Raw genomic sequence first — 18,527 nt, forward strand, 5'->3', positions numbered from 1 at the left:
TTACACTCCTACGGTGCGGCGTTTGGGAAATCGCTGTGTGTTGTGCATTCACATTTATTACTGTTGTGCTGTATACCCGGTGAAGTCATTGGGTGTGTCTGTGCGCCCTATCCATGGATTATTTCCGTTGGTTTTACGCTTGCAGCTGCAACGGTACTGCCTGTAGTGTTACATTACAGTTGCCTGCATTGCCTTCGCCTGGCATCTTACATTACTGCATCCTGCAGGCACATGGCATATGATGCATTTTATCTGCAGCCGCAGTTATGCTACCTCTGTACTTGGCTGTGCTATTTCGGTTCTTTGCTCTTTGCATTTCTACTACATCCCCTATTATCTTTGCTCTCATATGCCTCCCCTTTCCCGTTCTGCAGGAGTCTGCATCCAGACTTATCAGCTGCCGGCGTTTGCCCTTCCTGCATTGATTGGTGTTAATTGCTCGTTACGGATACATTTACACTGCTTCCGCATTTCCTCGTATTCTCCGCATTACCTTCCTATATCCCTGGTTGTTGCCGGTGAGGCCGTCACATGACTGGTTTCAGGAACGTAGTCATCCTCGTGCACATGCATTTGTACGCGCATTCTGTACTGTCAGCGCATCTATTTCCTAACACGCCAGTCCTGATGCTGTGATGTGCATTGTACAGCCCAGATTTGCTGTCCTCAATATCCTTCCTCCTACAGTGGCACACCCTGTGTGGTTGACATGTATCTCGTGTAGGCCACTCCTCGGTGTCGTATCGCTCGCCCGTTTGCTCCATCCTTACGCTGGCGCGTTTTGCGATTCACTATTATCTGCCTCATTTGCATGGAATTGACTACTAATACCTGGTTACGGCGGACACCGCGTCCACTCCTTGACAACCATTGCGCTGGGATTGCAGATTTACTTACGTACTATGGTGTGTGGTGGCTGTGCAGCTGATTTATGTTCTAATGCTCTTTTGGACATTATCATATTATTTCATTGCTTTACAACTTCTGTGCACACATCCCGGGGTCTGCTGTTCTTTCTACGACGTGCCATTTATGTCATTTTTACATTTTGAGCATATTTTCTTTGGACATTCTCGGTGCCTTTCCACATTGGCATATTGCACCTATATGATACCTGACTCTGACAGCCTTCCGTTACTCCTCCGGTATGTTTGGGTAAATGTAAACCGTTTTTGGTTTACATTGCCGTTCTTACGCATACCTCGCCACTTCGTGGATCGCTATTTGCCCTCATTTGCATGGTGCAATACCACACACAGTGTGTTTTGCATACCTACGCCGGGGGCGGGGACGGTCCGGCGCACGCCGGTAGTGCACGTGGAATTCATTCATACCTGAATCGCTAAGCAGCCATATTTGGCGTTATAACGCCGACGCTATGCTGGCGCCTGGCGCAAGGTTCATGAATCCCGGGGAAGGTTTTTATTTTGGCCCAATCTGAGTTAATAACCCCCCCATCTTGGCAATATACATTTATTTCACCAATTTTGAAACCTAATAAAGATCCAACTAGATGTTCTTCATATCGGCCCATCTCATTACTTAATGTTGATTATAAAATGTTTATGAGTATCTTTGCTGATAGATTGAAGACAATCATTCCCGGCATTATAGATATAGATCAGACAGGCTCCATTGTAAATAGAAATACTTTTGATAATATAAGAAGAACTTTAACATTAATAGATTTTGCAAATAGGAAAAAGAAAGATTTAACACTTATTAGTCTTGATATAAGTTCAGCATTTGATTCAGTAAGTTGGGACTATCTGTTTACCTTAATGAAATGCACAAACTTCTCAGATGCATTTGTAAATCTAATTGAGCATTTATACAAAGGAACATTGGCTTATATTAAGGTAGGAACATATGTTTCACAAAAAATACCCATTCTTAAAGGTACAAAACAAGGATGTCCACTTTCTCCACTATTATTCACTTTAGTAATGGAGCCTTGGGCTAATTTGATCAGAAACAGTACTGACATAGAGGGTTTTGAAATAGATGAAAATACAACATCCAAAATTCAACTTTTTGCAGATGGTGTTCTAATTACATCAGCAGGATCTAATTCTTCTATGCAGTCTCTATTTGATAAAATGATGAATTTTAAAAGTATTTCTGGTTTAATATTCAATGAAGAAAAACTAAAATACTACCTATATATACACGAAAAAATATTCTCATTAGTGATTTTACTAAATATGTACCCAATTCAGGTCAGATAACTTATTTAGGTATAATACTATCTAAAGATATTAAATCTATTATATATAATAATTATAATACCTGTTTTCTTAATATACAAAATCTTTTTAATACCTGGAATAATATGTTTTTACTATGGAGGAGAGACTTACAATTATTAAAATGATAATATTCCCCAAGATTTTATACTTAATACAATCAATAATACTTCCACCTACAAAAATAATTATCAAGAAACTGAATACACTAATGTTAAATTTCCTATGGGCACCTAATAGACCTAGGATTGCATTAAAGAAACATACTAATAGCTGGTCTCAAGGGGGTATTTCTTTTCCAGACTTTAATTTATATACTATCTCTTCTATTGTAAAAGTTATTACTTTATTAATAGATCAGTCATATGTCACAAAATGGAAAGATTATTGGGAGCTAATTAGTATGCACTTCATGAAAATCTCCTTAACACATAAAAATATGATTGTAAATAACTCCATGTTATGGTTACTAAAGGAATTTTGTACTTCACCTATTACACCTAAACATATGGTTTGTTACCCATTAAATATTATTATTAGTTATCGTAACTTTATATTCATGCACCCTAAGTATAGGGAATGGAATTTTATTGTATTCCCTATAATGTATACTCAGGGTATGCTTTTGTTCTCTACTTCTGAAGGAACTCATTTAACTATAGATAATGATCTAAAGTACTGGTATCAGTTGATATCTGATAATAAAGTTAAAAATCTAGATTTTTAAAACAAGAATTTGATCTAAGAGAAACTTGCTGGTTAGAGGTTCAGACCTTTAGACAACATCTCATTAATAAAATAGATCTAATGTCTATAACAGTTAAAGAATCTATTCCAACACTGATTGATTACTTGATATTAAATTTACAACATAAAGTTTCTGATAAAGGTAAACTTTCATACATACATAAAATTATCAGACAAGAAACTTTTTACAGTGTAGATTCATACTGGAATTATTTCACTTCTATTAATGGGGACCCACCAAATCAACAAGATAAACAATATATATTGGAATCTGCTTATAGAACTACGTCTTCCATTGTCTGGAGACTTTATACATGGAAATTTTACATAGATCTTTTATACACCTTTGATGATGAATAAAATAAATAATAAAGATAATTTATGTAAGAGATGTAATGTAGAAATTAATGCTGACTGGGCTCATATGTTTTATGACTGTATAAAATTGAAAGAATACTGGAAGTCAATTAATGAATTTTTGCAGGCTCTTTTTATAGATAATTTCATTATTTCTAAATCTCTTATATTATTCAACACACCTGTACCTCAAAGTGTTAAAAAGGTTAAGCTTCCCTTGTTATGGTCTATTCTAGCAGTGGCTAGGAAAATAATAACTAGAAATTGGATTTCAGATACACCTCCTTCGTTCAATGAATTTAAACATGTTATGAATATAGTGTGCCATATGGAAATAAATACAATTAGGACAAGAACAAATAGAAAAACATCTTATTATATTGTATGGGATAATTTACAAAATTTGTTAAAAAAATTTTAATTTCAATAACATGGTATTTTAGTTTAATTAATTGATCTGATTGTAGTGGATGTCTTTGTAAATACTTTAGTTGTTTTGTTGAATATTATAATAATACCTATTTTTAATTACTTGTATAAAATTGTTATGATATTTCTCTTATATGTTAAAACAATAAACCTGTTTTGAAAAAAAAAAAAAGATAGTGCTAGTGGATTGTTACAGTAGCACTATTACATAAGGTTATCTCTAGGAAGATGCCACGGAGGTTTTGATTGTTTATTTTCTTATCTGTCACTGAAAAAGTGATGAAAAAATCTGGGGTGTATGCTGCTCAGATTCCTGGTGCTGATGACTTGACAGGTGGACAGCAGCATTTCATCTCATCTTGAAAATCTAGCCAGTCCAGTCTGGAATTATTCCACTAGCTAGAGATTCCTAAAAGTGGTCATGTTAAATCACATGCATGTGATATGGTTTTCCTTGGTCTTTAACCCCCCTGCCACATACAAGGCTGTTGTAGAAGGTGTAGTCATTGGATGGAACCTGTGTTGGTGAAGTGGACAGAAAATGAGTAGTAATAGTAAGACAATGAATGCAGTCAGTACTGCATCTAGTATTAATGTAAGGAGGAGTATTAAAATGAGTAGTAATAGTAAGACAATGAATGCAGTCAGTACTGCATCTAGTATTAATGTAAGGAGGAGTATTAAAATGAGTAGTAATAGTAAGACAATGAATGCAGTCAGTACTGCATCTAGTATTAATGTAAGGAGGAGTATTAAAATGAGTAGTAATAGTAAGACAATGAATGCAGTCAGTACTGCATCTAGTATTAATGTAAGTAGGAGTATTTGTGCTCACTGACGACAAGGAAGTAAATGCAGCAAACATGAAATGGAAGAATATTCAAGTATTATCTGGTTTAGCTAGAATTTTGAGAAGGTAGAAGACAACCAAGACTTAATGTAAAACACTTATTTATGCAGTTGTGATATCTTGGTGTGATGTATAGACTTGTGGATAGATCTTCTGTGGCCTTTCTCATGTCTCTCTCCCCCAGTATCACACGCACACACACACACACACACACACACACACACACACACACACACACACACACACACACACACACACACACACACACACACACACACACACTGTTCACCCCAAGATGAAAATGAGGCCATATAATGTCCTGTCACTCTTTTGAAGTATTTATGTCAATTAGACCTAAGAAAATGAATTCATTCTTGGATTGGTCCTCCCACCTTAACTAGGTCATGTAGTATAGTGCATATAGTGTCTTCATCCTTTAGCAAACACCACTACACTTTTGGGTTGTATGCCAGTGGTGGTAGACTTAAGGGAAGTAGTTTATTTTTTCATTGAAATGGTACTCATATGGCACATATGCAATATTTTATACAATTCTGGAGACTTTACAGAGACTCTGGCAGTTGCTGCAGAAGTTAAGGCTGTGAGCTGTAGTTTATGTGGTGTAGAGTTTGATTCTGTCAGGCCTCATTTGCTTATTAGGTTGGAACATTAGCATAATGGTTAAGGTGTTTACCTTACAGACACAAGGTGTAGGGTTTGATTCTCACATGGGATAATTGGCAAGGCTTAAAATGGCCCACAAGGGGACTTAGCCTAGTATTAATTTAATCTATAGCACACATGAGGACAGCAGGCTGCAGAAAAGGCACAACAACCTGGCATAGACACTAAAATATGAAAAAAAGCCTGATATTTCTGAAGATGAACACTATTTCGGAAAGAAGAGACTGGAAGGATAGGTTGTCCTACAGTTGGTCATGTTATGCATTAATGATCATCTTTTGATCTCATGTCTTTTGTCAAACTACATCAGATAATGTTAGACTTTCATAATACTTAGTAGTGTCACTATTTGCGCAAAACCACTTTGCTGTATTACTTTGACTTTTTCACTTTACTCCACTGTTATGTAACTATTATGTTAGTACATTTAAGTATGGTGGATGGGAGAGGCAAATCTGGCTAATTTTTATACTGAAAGAGAACTTCCTGTGGCAAAAAATATTTTTTTTCTTTAATATGAACATTTTTATTTGCATAATAAAAATTGACAGAAGATCATGTGTCAAACATCTGTTTGAGTTAACACAGGGAAGTCACCATATTGTTAGGTGATGGTTACATGAAGTTACAAGTAAAAAGAAAGTACGGAATGAAAGGAGAGGCTGTAAGTGGAACCAATTCAAGTCTGACTTCAGCACTTTTTTATTCAAGATGATAAGAGATCTGGAACAATCTGGGAGTGAAAAGGTAGAATACAGGCTGGTAGACAGAATCACTGGATATGGGGATAAGTGGAAAATGGAGATGAAGCAGTTATGTAAGGACTAGATGTTCTTCGTGTTTCACTGTTGCAGTCATCACATTTGGGTTATCCTGCCAGGAGTAGCCTTCAGTCGGCCTAAATACCAGAGGCTTAGTATTTCTGCGTCGGTTGCTGTCGCTCCAGGACTGACTTCAGGTCATCAGTGGTATAAAAACAGGCAGCCGACACCATTACATCTGTCTTTCTTGCCAAGGAGCCCAAAGCAGAAACAGTTTGCATGAGTGCAGTTCAGCTGCTACCTGAGTTTTCCTTTCCGAATTGAAGCCTTTGATGTCAACACTCTCAAGACCTGGAAACTCTTATACCAGTGATACCTTGTCTAAGGAAAGATTTTTTTTGGTGGGCAGCAGCATGCAACCACAACAAGGGACTTCCATTGTCACAACCCCATGCCACCCAGACCCTCACCACAGATGCATCAGGCTATGCCTGGGGTGCTCTCCTGGATGGCAGGTGCATTCAGAGCCAATGGAGCCCAAATCAAATACATCTGCACATCAACCTAAAAGAGATGTTAGCTGTTCAGCATGCACTGACAGCTTTCAGACCCCTACTCTCCCCGGGGCCTCTACTGATCAAAACAGACACCACCACAGTGATGTGGTATATCAACAAGCAGGGAGGGACTCACTCTTATCCTCTCTGCAGGCTCACCATGACCCTTTGACACACGGCTTCAGCCATGCAACTACACCTGTTAACACAATTCCTGCCAGGCTCTCTAAACTCACTGGCAGACAACTTAAGCAGAAACCTGCTAGATCCACACTTGTGGCAACTAGACCTCAGAACCTTCACCCTTGTAACCCAGAAATGGGGCACCCTGAAAGTAGACCTCTTTGCCTCCCACTCCAATCATCAGCTCAGCAGATTCGGCACCAGGGAACCTCATAGCAATGCCTGGAAAGTGGATGCTCTATCCTTCCAGTGGGTAAACCTTTCGGTCTATGCATTTCCCCCTCTTCCACTCATTCCAAAGGTACTGCTCAAAAAAAGGGAGGAAAAAACAAGGACAATCCTGATTGCCCCAGACTGGCCACGCCAGCACTGATACCCACTACTGCGCAGCCTGTCAGCCCTGCCACCATGGCACTTACAAAAATGTACAAAGTGGAGCGACCAGTGTGACCAAAACCACTAGTACAAAACACACACTGTCAGGAAATCTCAAAAAGGTTTTCTTGTGTAGTCAAACACAAATAGCAGCAACCAAAGAATTCAGCAATAAAATCCACTTTAATAGTAAAACTGGAAAACCACCAGAGCTCTACTTAATGGACAGAACTTTACAAGGCAAAGAGGCTGGTTTATGCAGAATACCATTTCTGGAAATGCTAAACCACAAGTTATATGAAAACGTTCAAGTGAAATGAGTGTTGATTCTGATGAAATCCTCGGTCAGGGGATGAAAGTGCTCACTCCGGTGGTTTTCCAGTTTTACTATTAAAGTGGATTTTATTGCTGAATTCTTTGGTTGCTGCTATTTGTGTTCGACTACACAAGAAAAACTTTTCGAGATTTCCTGACTGCTGACAGTGTGTGTTTTGTACCATGGCACCTACCTCAGATCCCAACACTCCTAGTCCAGAGGAATGGGGAATTCATGCATCCCCAAATACAGACCCTCAACCTGGCAGCCTGGCTTATTCCATGACCTCTCCTCAAGCTGCCAGCCTAAGCAAACAAGTTCTAGATGTTATACGTGAGGCTAGATGCCCCAGCACTAGCAAATCCTATGCCGACAAGTGGAAAAGATTTTGCACCTGGATCAATGCTAAGGGAGCCAAAATGGCGCAGCCCTCCCTACCCCTCATCCTGGATTACCTGGCCGACCTACTACACAGGGGTCTATCCTTCTCTTCTATTAAAATTCATGCCTCAGCCATCTCTGCTCATTTCAACACAGAGCCACCTCTATTCTCACACCCTCTCATCAAGCAATTCCTAAGAGGGGCTAGCAACTTAAGGCCACCCAGAAGAGTTCCTACCCCAGCCTGGGACCTTAACTTTGTGTTGGAAAAGCTCACCCTGTCCCCCTCCCCCCCCCCCTTGAACCTGCAGCTTCAGCAGAGTTAAAATTTCTGTCTTGGAAGACAGCCTTGCTTCTGGCCACCGCTTCAGCTAGAAGAGTATCAGAGCTACAAGCACTCATGGCTGTGGAATCCTTCATCATTTTCCATGCTGACAGTGTCTCCCTCAGGACTAACCCATCCTTCATGCCTAAAGTAGTGTCCAGTGTGGCTCTCAACCAATCCATTCATTTGTCCACCTTTTTCCCTAATATACAAAACAAGGGGGAAAGGATTCTGCACTCTCTAGATGTGCACAGACAGCTCAGATTCTACCTGGACGGGACTAGATCTTTTAGAAAAACTGATCAATTGCTAGTCAGCTTCACTGCAGAAGCAGAAGGCAAGGCCATATCCAAACAATCAGTCTCCAAATGGATAGCACACTGCATCCATTTCTGCTACAAACAGCACGGGAAACCACCCCCAAAGAGGGTCAGGACACATTCCACCAGAACAACCTCCACCTCTGAAGCTTTTCTCAGAGGGGTCCCCACCAGGGACATCCTGGAAGCTGCAGCATGGACATCTGTTTATACCTTTACCAAGAATTACCGGGTCTATATTGAATCAGCGAACGCTTAAAAAAGCGAACGCTGATTCATCTACCCTATTTCAGCGAACACTGAAAATGCCGAACACCCAGAACAACGGATTTTTTCTCAGGGAAAAAAATTGCTGGGCCGGTTTCGGGAGTTTGCTGTTTCCTCCACTGTGGCGCGATCTCGGAGTTGGTATATTTAAGTAGGGGGAGTGGGGGGGCACAGCCCCCCTCATCGGAGGGTGTGGGGGGCAAAGCCCCCCTAATTAAATACTGTTTTAAGTTTTTGTTTTCTTTTTTTGTGGAACAACAATTTTTTTCCCTGAGAAAAAAATCGCTGTTCCGAGTGTTCGGCATTTTCAGCGTTCGCTGAACTATGGTCGATGAATAAGTGCACGCTTTTTTAAGCGTTCACTTATTTAATATAGACCCGAATTTCCACCTGCCTATCTTCTCCAAATCCAGGGCAGGCTTTACCACCGCAGTCTTTCATGGCATTCTAGCCAGCCCCCAGTCTTCTTGACTGCCTCCACCCTTTTCTTCAGCTTTCGGAATCAACCCAAATGTGATGACTGCAACAGTGAAACACCTAGAACATAGTACAGTTGTGTACACTTATAAATGTAGATGTTTGAGTGTATTCACTGTTGCAGTCCTGGTTTCCCTCTCTCAATCCCCCTTGTCTCTTCTCTCTTTACAAGGAAGTTTTGGCATTTACTTTCTACTGGTGGTGTTCCTCCACCATGACCTAGCTCCCTTTTGCGGGCTCCTGACAGTATGGGCAAGAAAAACTGATCTAATGGCGTCGGCTGCCTGTTTTTATACCTCTGATGACCTGGAGCGACAGCAACTGACGCAGAAATATTAAGCCTCTGGTATTCGGGCCGACCGAGGGCTACCTCTGGTAGGATAACCCAAATGTGATGACTGCAACAGTGAATACGCTCAAACATCTACATGTATGGTAAGTGTACACAACTGTACTTTGCTACAGCTGGATAATCTTTAGAGCATTGATATTTTTCTTTTATTTTAGTGTTATATCAGACAAGACTGGGAACTATGTGGGTTTTAACTGAAAGTATAGTGCTTCTTGACTCATCAGATATATTCAGTTTCTTCTTGTCATTTTGTGTTTTCTAATACATTTAAGCTTAAAGGCAAAGTGCTGTTTTATTGGGGATTTGTCTTGTTTTACAAGTTGGTAATCTGGAATTATCCTCATCTTGGAATCTATTAATTCAAGTTCTGACTGTAAGTTCTCAATGTAATTGTATCTTAATTGATTAAACTTTTATTTAGCTGGGGTTCCTTGCAGTAATGTAATTTACATGCTTCCCTACAATCTTTTGACACAGACTCCTGGAAATGGGTCAAGATTAGGCTTCTGCTGTTCTATGTTTGCTAGCATATCTGTCTGAACTCATGCCAATTATAAATACAGTTTACTGGCATCAGTCATTCAAATAAACTGGGTTCTGAAACCCATACAATTAGTAACTGTTATGGCAAATATGAATCTGGTTTTAAAAACAAAATTTAAAAAGGATGTTTTCTGTTGATTTTTACTTTTCCTTAAAATCTATGTTAACAGGTTTGTGGTACCCCAGAATACATTGCCCCTGAAGTGATCTTACGACAAGGCTATGGAAAACCTGTTGACTGGTGGGCCATGGGAATAATTCTGTATGAGTTCCTTGTTGGCTGCGTTCCATTTTTTGGTGACACACCTGAAGAGCTTTTTGGTCAAGTCATTAGTGGTAGGTTATGGCCTTAATGTTAGCTCTAATGATTTGTATGTGAAACGGAATGTTTATCTAATTTAATTTAAAGCCTATATTAAGCTGTCAGTTTAGTCAGCATTTGTGTCTGGTTTCACATTAAGAACCTATTGCTTTAAACATTTACTGTACATTCTTTTGTGGTTTCGAGTTAACCTTGTCTCCTAACTCGCAGGTTGTCAATTATTCCACATTTTGAGTCCACCTTACTTCGTGTTTTGGGATAACAAAAGTTTACTTCTTGAATTACATCCTTGACCATATTTCTGTCTGTACTGTAACTTATTTTTGTTTACCTTTGTGGTCTGTGGTTGTGAACATCTAGGCATCCAGGAAGATTCCTGATACCATTGGATACAGTGCACTGAAACTACACTCAGATATGGGACCTCAAGGCTGCAATGTAGAGATTATGGATTCATAACCAGACTAAGAATTGGATTAGCTGCTAGTCCTTTTCTTCTTGAACCACTATTCCCCAGAAATCCCTTGCTCACTCATATTAGAGAGAAAACAATGATTGCTTGAGACTGTGAGGAGCTGCTTTTTTCCCAGTGTTGTGTGATGTTAGAGTTTTGTGTGTGTGTGTGTGTGTGTGTGTGTGTGTGTGTATGTGTGTGTTCATAGGTTCATTGGTAGGTACTAGGCTATCGGCCCAAGAGCTTAAGTAAGCCTAGCCAACAAGGTTCCCTGGCTTACTCCACCCAAGAAAGTTATTTTCCTGTGCCACTGTCGAGCAGAGACATAGAAATGATCCCCGGGGTGTATTTCCTATTTCCCATCCACTCATCAAGATTTTTCTTGAAGAGTGCTAATGAAGAACTTTGCTTGACATAGATGGGTAGTCTGTTCCAGAGTATGAAAAGTCTCTGGGACAGGAATCTATCTCTCCAGCATGTCCTGTTTATTGTGGTGACAAGGTTTAGGTCCCTAGAGCGTGTAGCTTGGAGGGATTGGGATTTCTTTAGGTGTAGCATGTCCAATAGCTCTGGGTTTGACATAGCTTTGTTATGTTAGGCAGAGATCACCTCGGAGTAGGCGATATGCTACGGAGTAAAGCTGGAGTTTTTTGAGGCAGTCAGTGTAGGGCATTTGTTTGAGGCCAGTAATCCTCTTTGTGAAGTACTTCTTTGGCCTTTCCAGCTGTTGCAGATGTCTGGTGAGGTACATTCCAAAAGGGGCGTTGTACTGTGTAATGGGTCTAATTAGTGTCGAGTAGAGGGGAACAATGACCTCTTTTTTCCTGGATGAGAACCCTTTTATGATGAGGTGTGGCACGTAGAAGGACTTCCTGACTACTGTGGCGATGTGACTATCAAAGGAGAGACTACTGTCCACCTGAGTCCCAAGGTCTCTTATCACGCATTCGGTGTTAAGTAGATTGCTGTGGTAGTTCATGGGTACAGAGTTTTTACCAAAGGGGATGACACTGCACTTTTTGGCATTGAGCTTGAGGCCATGGCTCTGACACCAGGCATCTGTCTCAGCGAGGCCCTTCTGTAGGATGTCCACATCATTTGGGGACTTGACTATGGCTCCTAGTTTGCAGTCATCTGCAAAATTTGTTAGCCAGAGGCCTTCTGTGTTAGCCTGTACTTCAAAGAAGTTGATACCAAACAGGAGTGGTCCCAGGATGGAACCTTGTGGTACTACACTTGTCACTGCTTTGAGGTCAGATTTGGAGTCTGCAACTTTTACAGTGTGGGTTCGGTCAGTGAGCCATTTGGCAACGCATCTTGTGACGTAGGGATTTATACCTAGTTTAGTGAGTTTAGCTATAATTCCAGAATGGGGAATGGTGTCGAAAGCCTTGGCGAGGTCAAGATAGGCTATGTGAACCACCTTACCCTCATTTACGTCTTTGGTGACTGCCTCAAAGAAGTCGATCAGGTTCAGGAGGCATGTTCTGCCTTTCACAAACTCAAACTTGGTGGGATCCAGAGTTTGGAGGTTACCAATGTCTTTGTTTATGAGTTCCATGATGATACGTTCTATGGCCTTGCAGACTAGGTTCGTCAGGCTCATAGGTCGATAGTTCCCAGGATCAGTGGTGGCTCCCGCTTTGTGGAGTGGGATAACTATTGCTGTGCACCATTCAGTGGACAAAAAGCCTGATGCAAGGCTATTATTGAACATGGTGCTTAAGTGGGGAGCCAGTTCGTTCTGAAGTTTGTGTAAAACGCAGCCTGAGATGTTGTCCGGTCCCATGGATGCTGTGTTTTTTGCTTCAGAGAGTGCAGCTTTTACTTGCGTAGTTGTGATTACAGGGACTCTGCATTATTCCTGTATAGATATGGGCCCTTTAGGGGGTGAGAGAGGGGTAAAGTTAGCACTGAACCTATCTGCCAAGATGTTGGCAATATCAGTTGGTTCTGTAATTTTCGTGCCTTTGTGCTGTAACTCAGAGCAGATCTGGGTGTTGCCATCGAGATTCTTGACGTAGCTATAGAATGCTTTGTGGTTGTCCTTGGAATTAGTGGCGATTTTGTTTTCGTAGCTAGCTTTGGAGGATCTTATAAGGGATCTCAGCTTCTTACTGAGGCTGCCCAAGGAGCTCCTCCACTCATGGGATTTTATTCTCTTTTGCAACAGTTTCTTCCTTCTGTTGTTCAGTTTGTTGGCTTCCTTTTTTTGGAGGATAGCATCTTGGTTCTGTTTGGGATAGCACGATCCATGCACTCGTGCAAGTGTGTGTGTGTGTGTGTGTGTGCGCATATATATATATATATATATATATATATATGTGTGTGTGTGTGTGTGTGTGTGTATGTATATATAGATATATATATATATATATATATATATATATATATATATATATATATATATCAAGTTGGGGAAGGCCCCGAAAAAAAAAATGTTTCAGACTGTGCATTACTATGCATGGCAAAAATGTCTTTTGATTTTTCATGGTCACGCAAGTATTTTCCAAGGGATCACATTTTGAAGTGTCATAGTGGAAGCATGTCAGCTAGCTACTATTTATTTATTTGCCTTTGTTTACTGGGAAAGTCCAACTCGGTAATACTCATTTTCAGGGGAAGCCCGGTGGAGAAAAGCTCCATTTGTTTACATTGCATTGTACTTAGTTACATTTATACATTCTAAGATTTTTCAGAGGCAGAGGTTGCACATTGGCTTTCTGTTTAGCAACTTAGTAGATGGTTGGGGGCAGCAGTTATGTATAAAAATTGTTTTGTCATTTCACTGAGAGGGTGGGAGTATTCTGTTTAAGGTGAGTATTTGGAGACTATCGTATGGTGAGCCCAAAGTCTTAACCTTGTGATGAGCATGTGCAAGACCAGGATTTGTTATGATGATGTTTTAGCAGTCGTTTAAAACTATTGAGTTTGTCAGATAGTTTTATTTGTGTGGGGATACTATTCCAGAGTTTAGCAAATTATTAGGAGTAGAGAGAGTCTCCTGCAATATTATTTGACTTATATGAGAGTAGTAAGAATTTGTCACTAGAACAGAGGTCCCTTGCTAGACAGTAGTGCAGTAGTAATTTTATAGTGCAGGGTATTTTTCTAGATGATGAATGCGGTTGTCGCTGTAGTTAGTTGTGAATATGTTAGGTAGTTGTGCAATTCAAACAAGCAATAATGGCATTACTGCGCTTAGAGAATGGGCTCTCTGTAAAGTTGTGTTTTGCTTGTGTATTTTTTTAAGTACTGTTTTATTTTGTTTAATGTATTTTTGATGCAAAATAGTTCCTCCTCCTAATGTGTCATACATACTGTCTCTCTCCCTCTCTTTCTTCTCTTTCGGCTGTTCCTATTCAGGGTTGTCACAGTGGATCATCTGTTTCCATTTCTTCCTGTCCTCTGCATCTTGCTCTGTCACACCAACCACCTGCATGTCCTCTCTCACCACATCCATAAACCTTATCTTAGGTCTTCCTCTTTTCCTGTTACCTGGCAGCTCCATCCTTAGCATTCTTTTCCCTATATACCCAGCATTCCTCCTCAGCACATGTCCAAACCAACGCAATCTCGCAAACCGTCCAACCTGAGCTGACCCTCTAATATACTCATTCCTAATCCTGTCCATCTTTGTCACACCCAGTGCAAATCTTAACATCTTTAACTCTGCCAGTTCCAGCTCTGACTCCTGCCTTTTTGTCAATGCCACCATCTCCAACCCATACAACATAGCTGGTCTCACTACCCTCTTGTAGACCTTCCCTTTCACTCTTACTGGTACCCGTCTGTTGCAAATCACTCCTGACACACTTCTCCACCAATTCCACCCTGCCTGTACTCTCTTCTTCACTTCTATTCCACACTCATCATAACTCTGAACTGTTGATCCCAAGTATTTAAACTCGTCCAACTTCGCCAACTCGATTCCCTGCATCCTCACCATTCCTCTATCCTTCCTCTCCTTCACACACATATATTCTGTCTTAGTCCTGCTGATCTTCATTCCTCTACTCTCTAGAGCATATCTCCACCTCTCCAGGGTCTCCTCAACTTGGTCCCTACTCTCACTACAGATCACAATGTTATCTGCAAACATTATAGTCCATGGGGCCTCCTGTCTGATCTCGTCTGTCAACCTGTCCATCACCATTGCAAATAAAAAAGGGCTCAGAGCTGATCCTTGATGTAATCCCACCTCCACCTTAAGCACATCTGTCACTCCCACTGCAGAATTCACCACTGTCACACTTCCCTCCTACATATCCTGTACCACTCTTACTTCTGTGCCACTCCTGACTTCATCATACAGTACCACAACTCGTCTCTAGGCACCCTATCATGTGCTTTCTCCAAGTCCACAAAGACACAATGCAACTCCTTTTGACCTTCTCTATATTTCTCCATCAACACTCTCAGAGCAAACATCGCATCTGTAGTGCTCTTTCCCAGCATGAAACCATACTGCTGATCACTAATCATTACCTCCCTTCTTAACCTAGCTTCCACTAATCTTTCACATAACTTTAAGCTGTGACTGATCAGTTTTATCCCTCTGTAATTACCACAGCTCTGCATACATACTGTAGTATATGTTAACGGTGTTAGAGGAAGCATTTTACATCCAAAATTTAATACTTAAAAAACTCCAGGTATTTACTTTATATTTTTGGTCCCTTACTCCTAAAAGGTTTGGTTTATTGCCAGTCATTGGAGACTGAAGTTACTAAATAATGACATACATTTGAGTTTCAGATTTCATATCCTTCAGAAAATACATGCTAACAACACAAATCCTGTTCTTCTAGCAACTTTCAAAGTTTATAACAGCAGTATTTAAAATGTGTTCCTGTTTCTTAGCATCCTCTCCCCAACTATGTCAGGCTTTGTCCTTATTTCTTGTGCTAAGAGGTTGGCAGGTATGTCTAAGAGGTGAAGAGGTACGTAAAATCGCTGCTGCTGCCAGGGATCATTCTCTCTTCACTCTCTTGCACAAGCTACTAGGAATTGTTTATTGGCATTTACACTTCCCGCACACACACACACACACACACACACACACACACACACACACACACACTCACTCACTCACACATGCAAAGAGAAACATAAACACACACTGTTCTGTACTGCTGGAGCAATCTTTCTCTTACTTACTCTGATGCATGCATACACTCTCACACGTTTTAATTTTTTTTCTTTTTTTTAATTTTACACACACTAAACAGCAGAAGTGCTGCTTAGCGAGTGTAATATAATGGCTCACTCACTCTCACTTCACTGACATGCACTCATACATTTGCACACAAAGACATAAACACAACACAACACAACACAACACAACACACACACACACACACACACACACACACACACACACACACACACACACACACACACACACACACCACAATTTTGTTTTACATTTTTTTCTTTTTAATATATTTTGCACTTGCTAAACCACAGAAGCGCTGCTTAGCGAGTGTAAAATAATAGTGGCCTTCCACTTTCTCAGTCCGAGGTCCTCGGCAGCTGGATATACTGCCGTGAAGCGGTGGACTCATTTTGCAGCGGGCATTACTTGTACATCAGTACTCTGCTGGAGAACGCTCGTTCTCCAATCAAGGTACTGATGTACAGTAAGCCCATTCTCTAAGCCAGTTTAATTGCTTTAAGCTGAGACAATGGTGGGTCCTATGAGGGAGACTGGTGGCAAATTTAGCTATTTTATTGTAGCAGGTGGCATGTTACTTTCTTTGAGTATTTAAGTTTGTTGGGATAAGGAGTGGCTTATAAGGGAGTTGACAGTAAGAAGGTTATGGCTAGAGATCTTCTTGCAGTATCTGTAAGCAATCCATTGATTCTGTAAAGGGAGCCTAGTTTCTGTTTTGTAGATTTAATGGTATGCAGTATATGCTGTGCAGTATACACTGGTCCTATTAGAGGTTGTCATGTTTGTTATGCTTAGACTTTTACTGTGAGTTACAGTTTCAGTGACAATATTATTTGCTGACTTTATGGTAAATGATTGACTTTGATACTGGCAAATTTGAGGTAGAAGGCATTAACTTAAGTTTTCTTGAGGTTGAGTGAGAGGTTTGATTCTTTGAGACAGGTTTCTACAGAGGAGAAAGATTTTCGGATAATGTCTTACTTATGTTGTGCTAGGGGCACCATCATCAGTAACCTGCCAGCTTGTACCTGAACTAACTCTTATAGCTTCAGAGTGAAACTCTGTCCTTTGCTAGTCTTTGTCCTGCTATTGATCCTGATTTTTACCGACCAATAGACAATATCTGTGATGGTAATTTGCTTCTGTTTTCATAAGGAATTTGAGCGTATCGGTTGCATTACTGCATTTTCTTGGGAGGGTCTTTTGTTTTTTTTTTTTTTTTTGTTTTTGCTCTCAAGTGTGACAGCTGTCTGGCTCCTCTAGTGCCAGCTGTCTTATTGTCCCTTCCTATAAGGTTCTCGAGCCATGACGGCCTTCTGTGTGATGTGCATTCCCCCCATGTGTAAGAGGTGCATGCCACCATGCGCTGAGATTGGAGCCAAGCTAGGCTAGTAACCATCATACTAAAGTGTATTTTTTAAGCCAAACCTCCCATTGATGTGCAAAATAAGGTCATCAGAATGGCATGCAGTGGTGCTATGAGGATAATGCCTCCCCAGCTGGTGATACTTACCTCTGTGCCTCTCCATACTCATCAGCACAGCTCCTGTTTCTGACCTGGTTTCACCCTTGAAATTTACTAACCAGCCATGTACCCTGCACCCCCACCAGGAAGCAGTGAGCTGACCATTTTCTCACCATTCTTCTTCCACTCAGCCAGCTGCAACAGAAGCTCAAGCTGCTAATCAAATCTGGTCACCTGCGTCATAGTCAATACTTTATCCATGTACGCCATTGAGATGAGTGTTGCACATCTCTGTCTTGCAACAGAACATTTAATCTTTGTAGTACTTCAGTTTTATTTTCCCAACATTTGTACTGATATTGTCTTCATTTACATATATATTTACTATATTAGTTTCTCATTGCTACGAGTGAAAGTTTTTGCTATGACAGTAAATTCATCAAGAAATTTGCTTACAGCAGAAAATAGTTAAAGAAAAGAAAGAAAGAAATTTGGTTATGGTAAGTATGAACAAACCAACAAAACAGTTTTGGCAATCTAATAGTGGAAAATCTTCATGTCAGTACATTTCAGATTTTGGTATGATTTCTGTGCTATTGATGAATATGACGACCGTGGCAAAAGTGTGATACGTATGATGATGATAAAGAACTCTTTTCTTTAAGGACACATTCAGTTTCATGAAGTCCACTTTTTATTGGCCTTTTGCTCCTTTGCCCTTCCCAAAGAAATGCTGAAATTAGTATCTGGGGAATAAAGGACTGGAAGTTTTGATCAATTGAATGGGTTGTGGGTTGGCATAATGGCTAAGGTGTTTACCTCACAGACAAGAAACGGTGTTTGATTCTAACATTTGAAAAAAATAAATTGTGTAGGTTTAAATAACCGACAAGGGCAGCTAACCTAGTCCTTGGCTATGCATGTGTGAACTCATTTGGCA

At 40.4% G+C, this 18,527-nt stretch overlaps 1 protein-coding gene across 7 annotated transcripts in view; it reads left to right on the plus strand.

Moving 5' to 3' along the window:
* The window catches only part of MAST2 (microtubule associated serine/threonine kinase 2), a 2,532,505-nt gene that overhangs the window by 2,272,705 nt on the left and 241,273 nt on the right, over window positions 1-18,527 (plus strand). For all 7 annotated transcript variants that reach the window (XM_044085935.1, XM_044085937.1, XM_044085936.1 and 4 more), the window contains one exon: window positions 10,341-10,506. In XM_044085935.1, coding sequence (XP_043941870.1) covers window positions 10,341-10,506 — 166 coding nt within the window. The remainder of the gene's footprint in view (window positions 1-10,340; window positions 10,507-18,527) is intronic.

The sequence above is a fragment of the Protopterus annectens genome, chromosome 10.part0, assembly GCF_019279795.1.
Source record: "Protopterus annectens isolate FY-2018-M chromosome 10.part0, PAN1.0, whole genome shotgun sequence".
Classification (NCBI taxonomy): Eukaryota; Metazoa; Chordata; order Ceratodontiformes; family Protopteridae; genus Protopterus; species Protopterus annectens.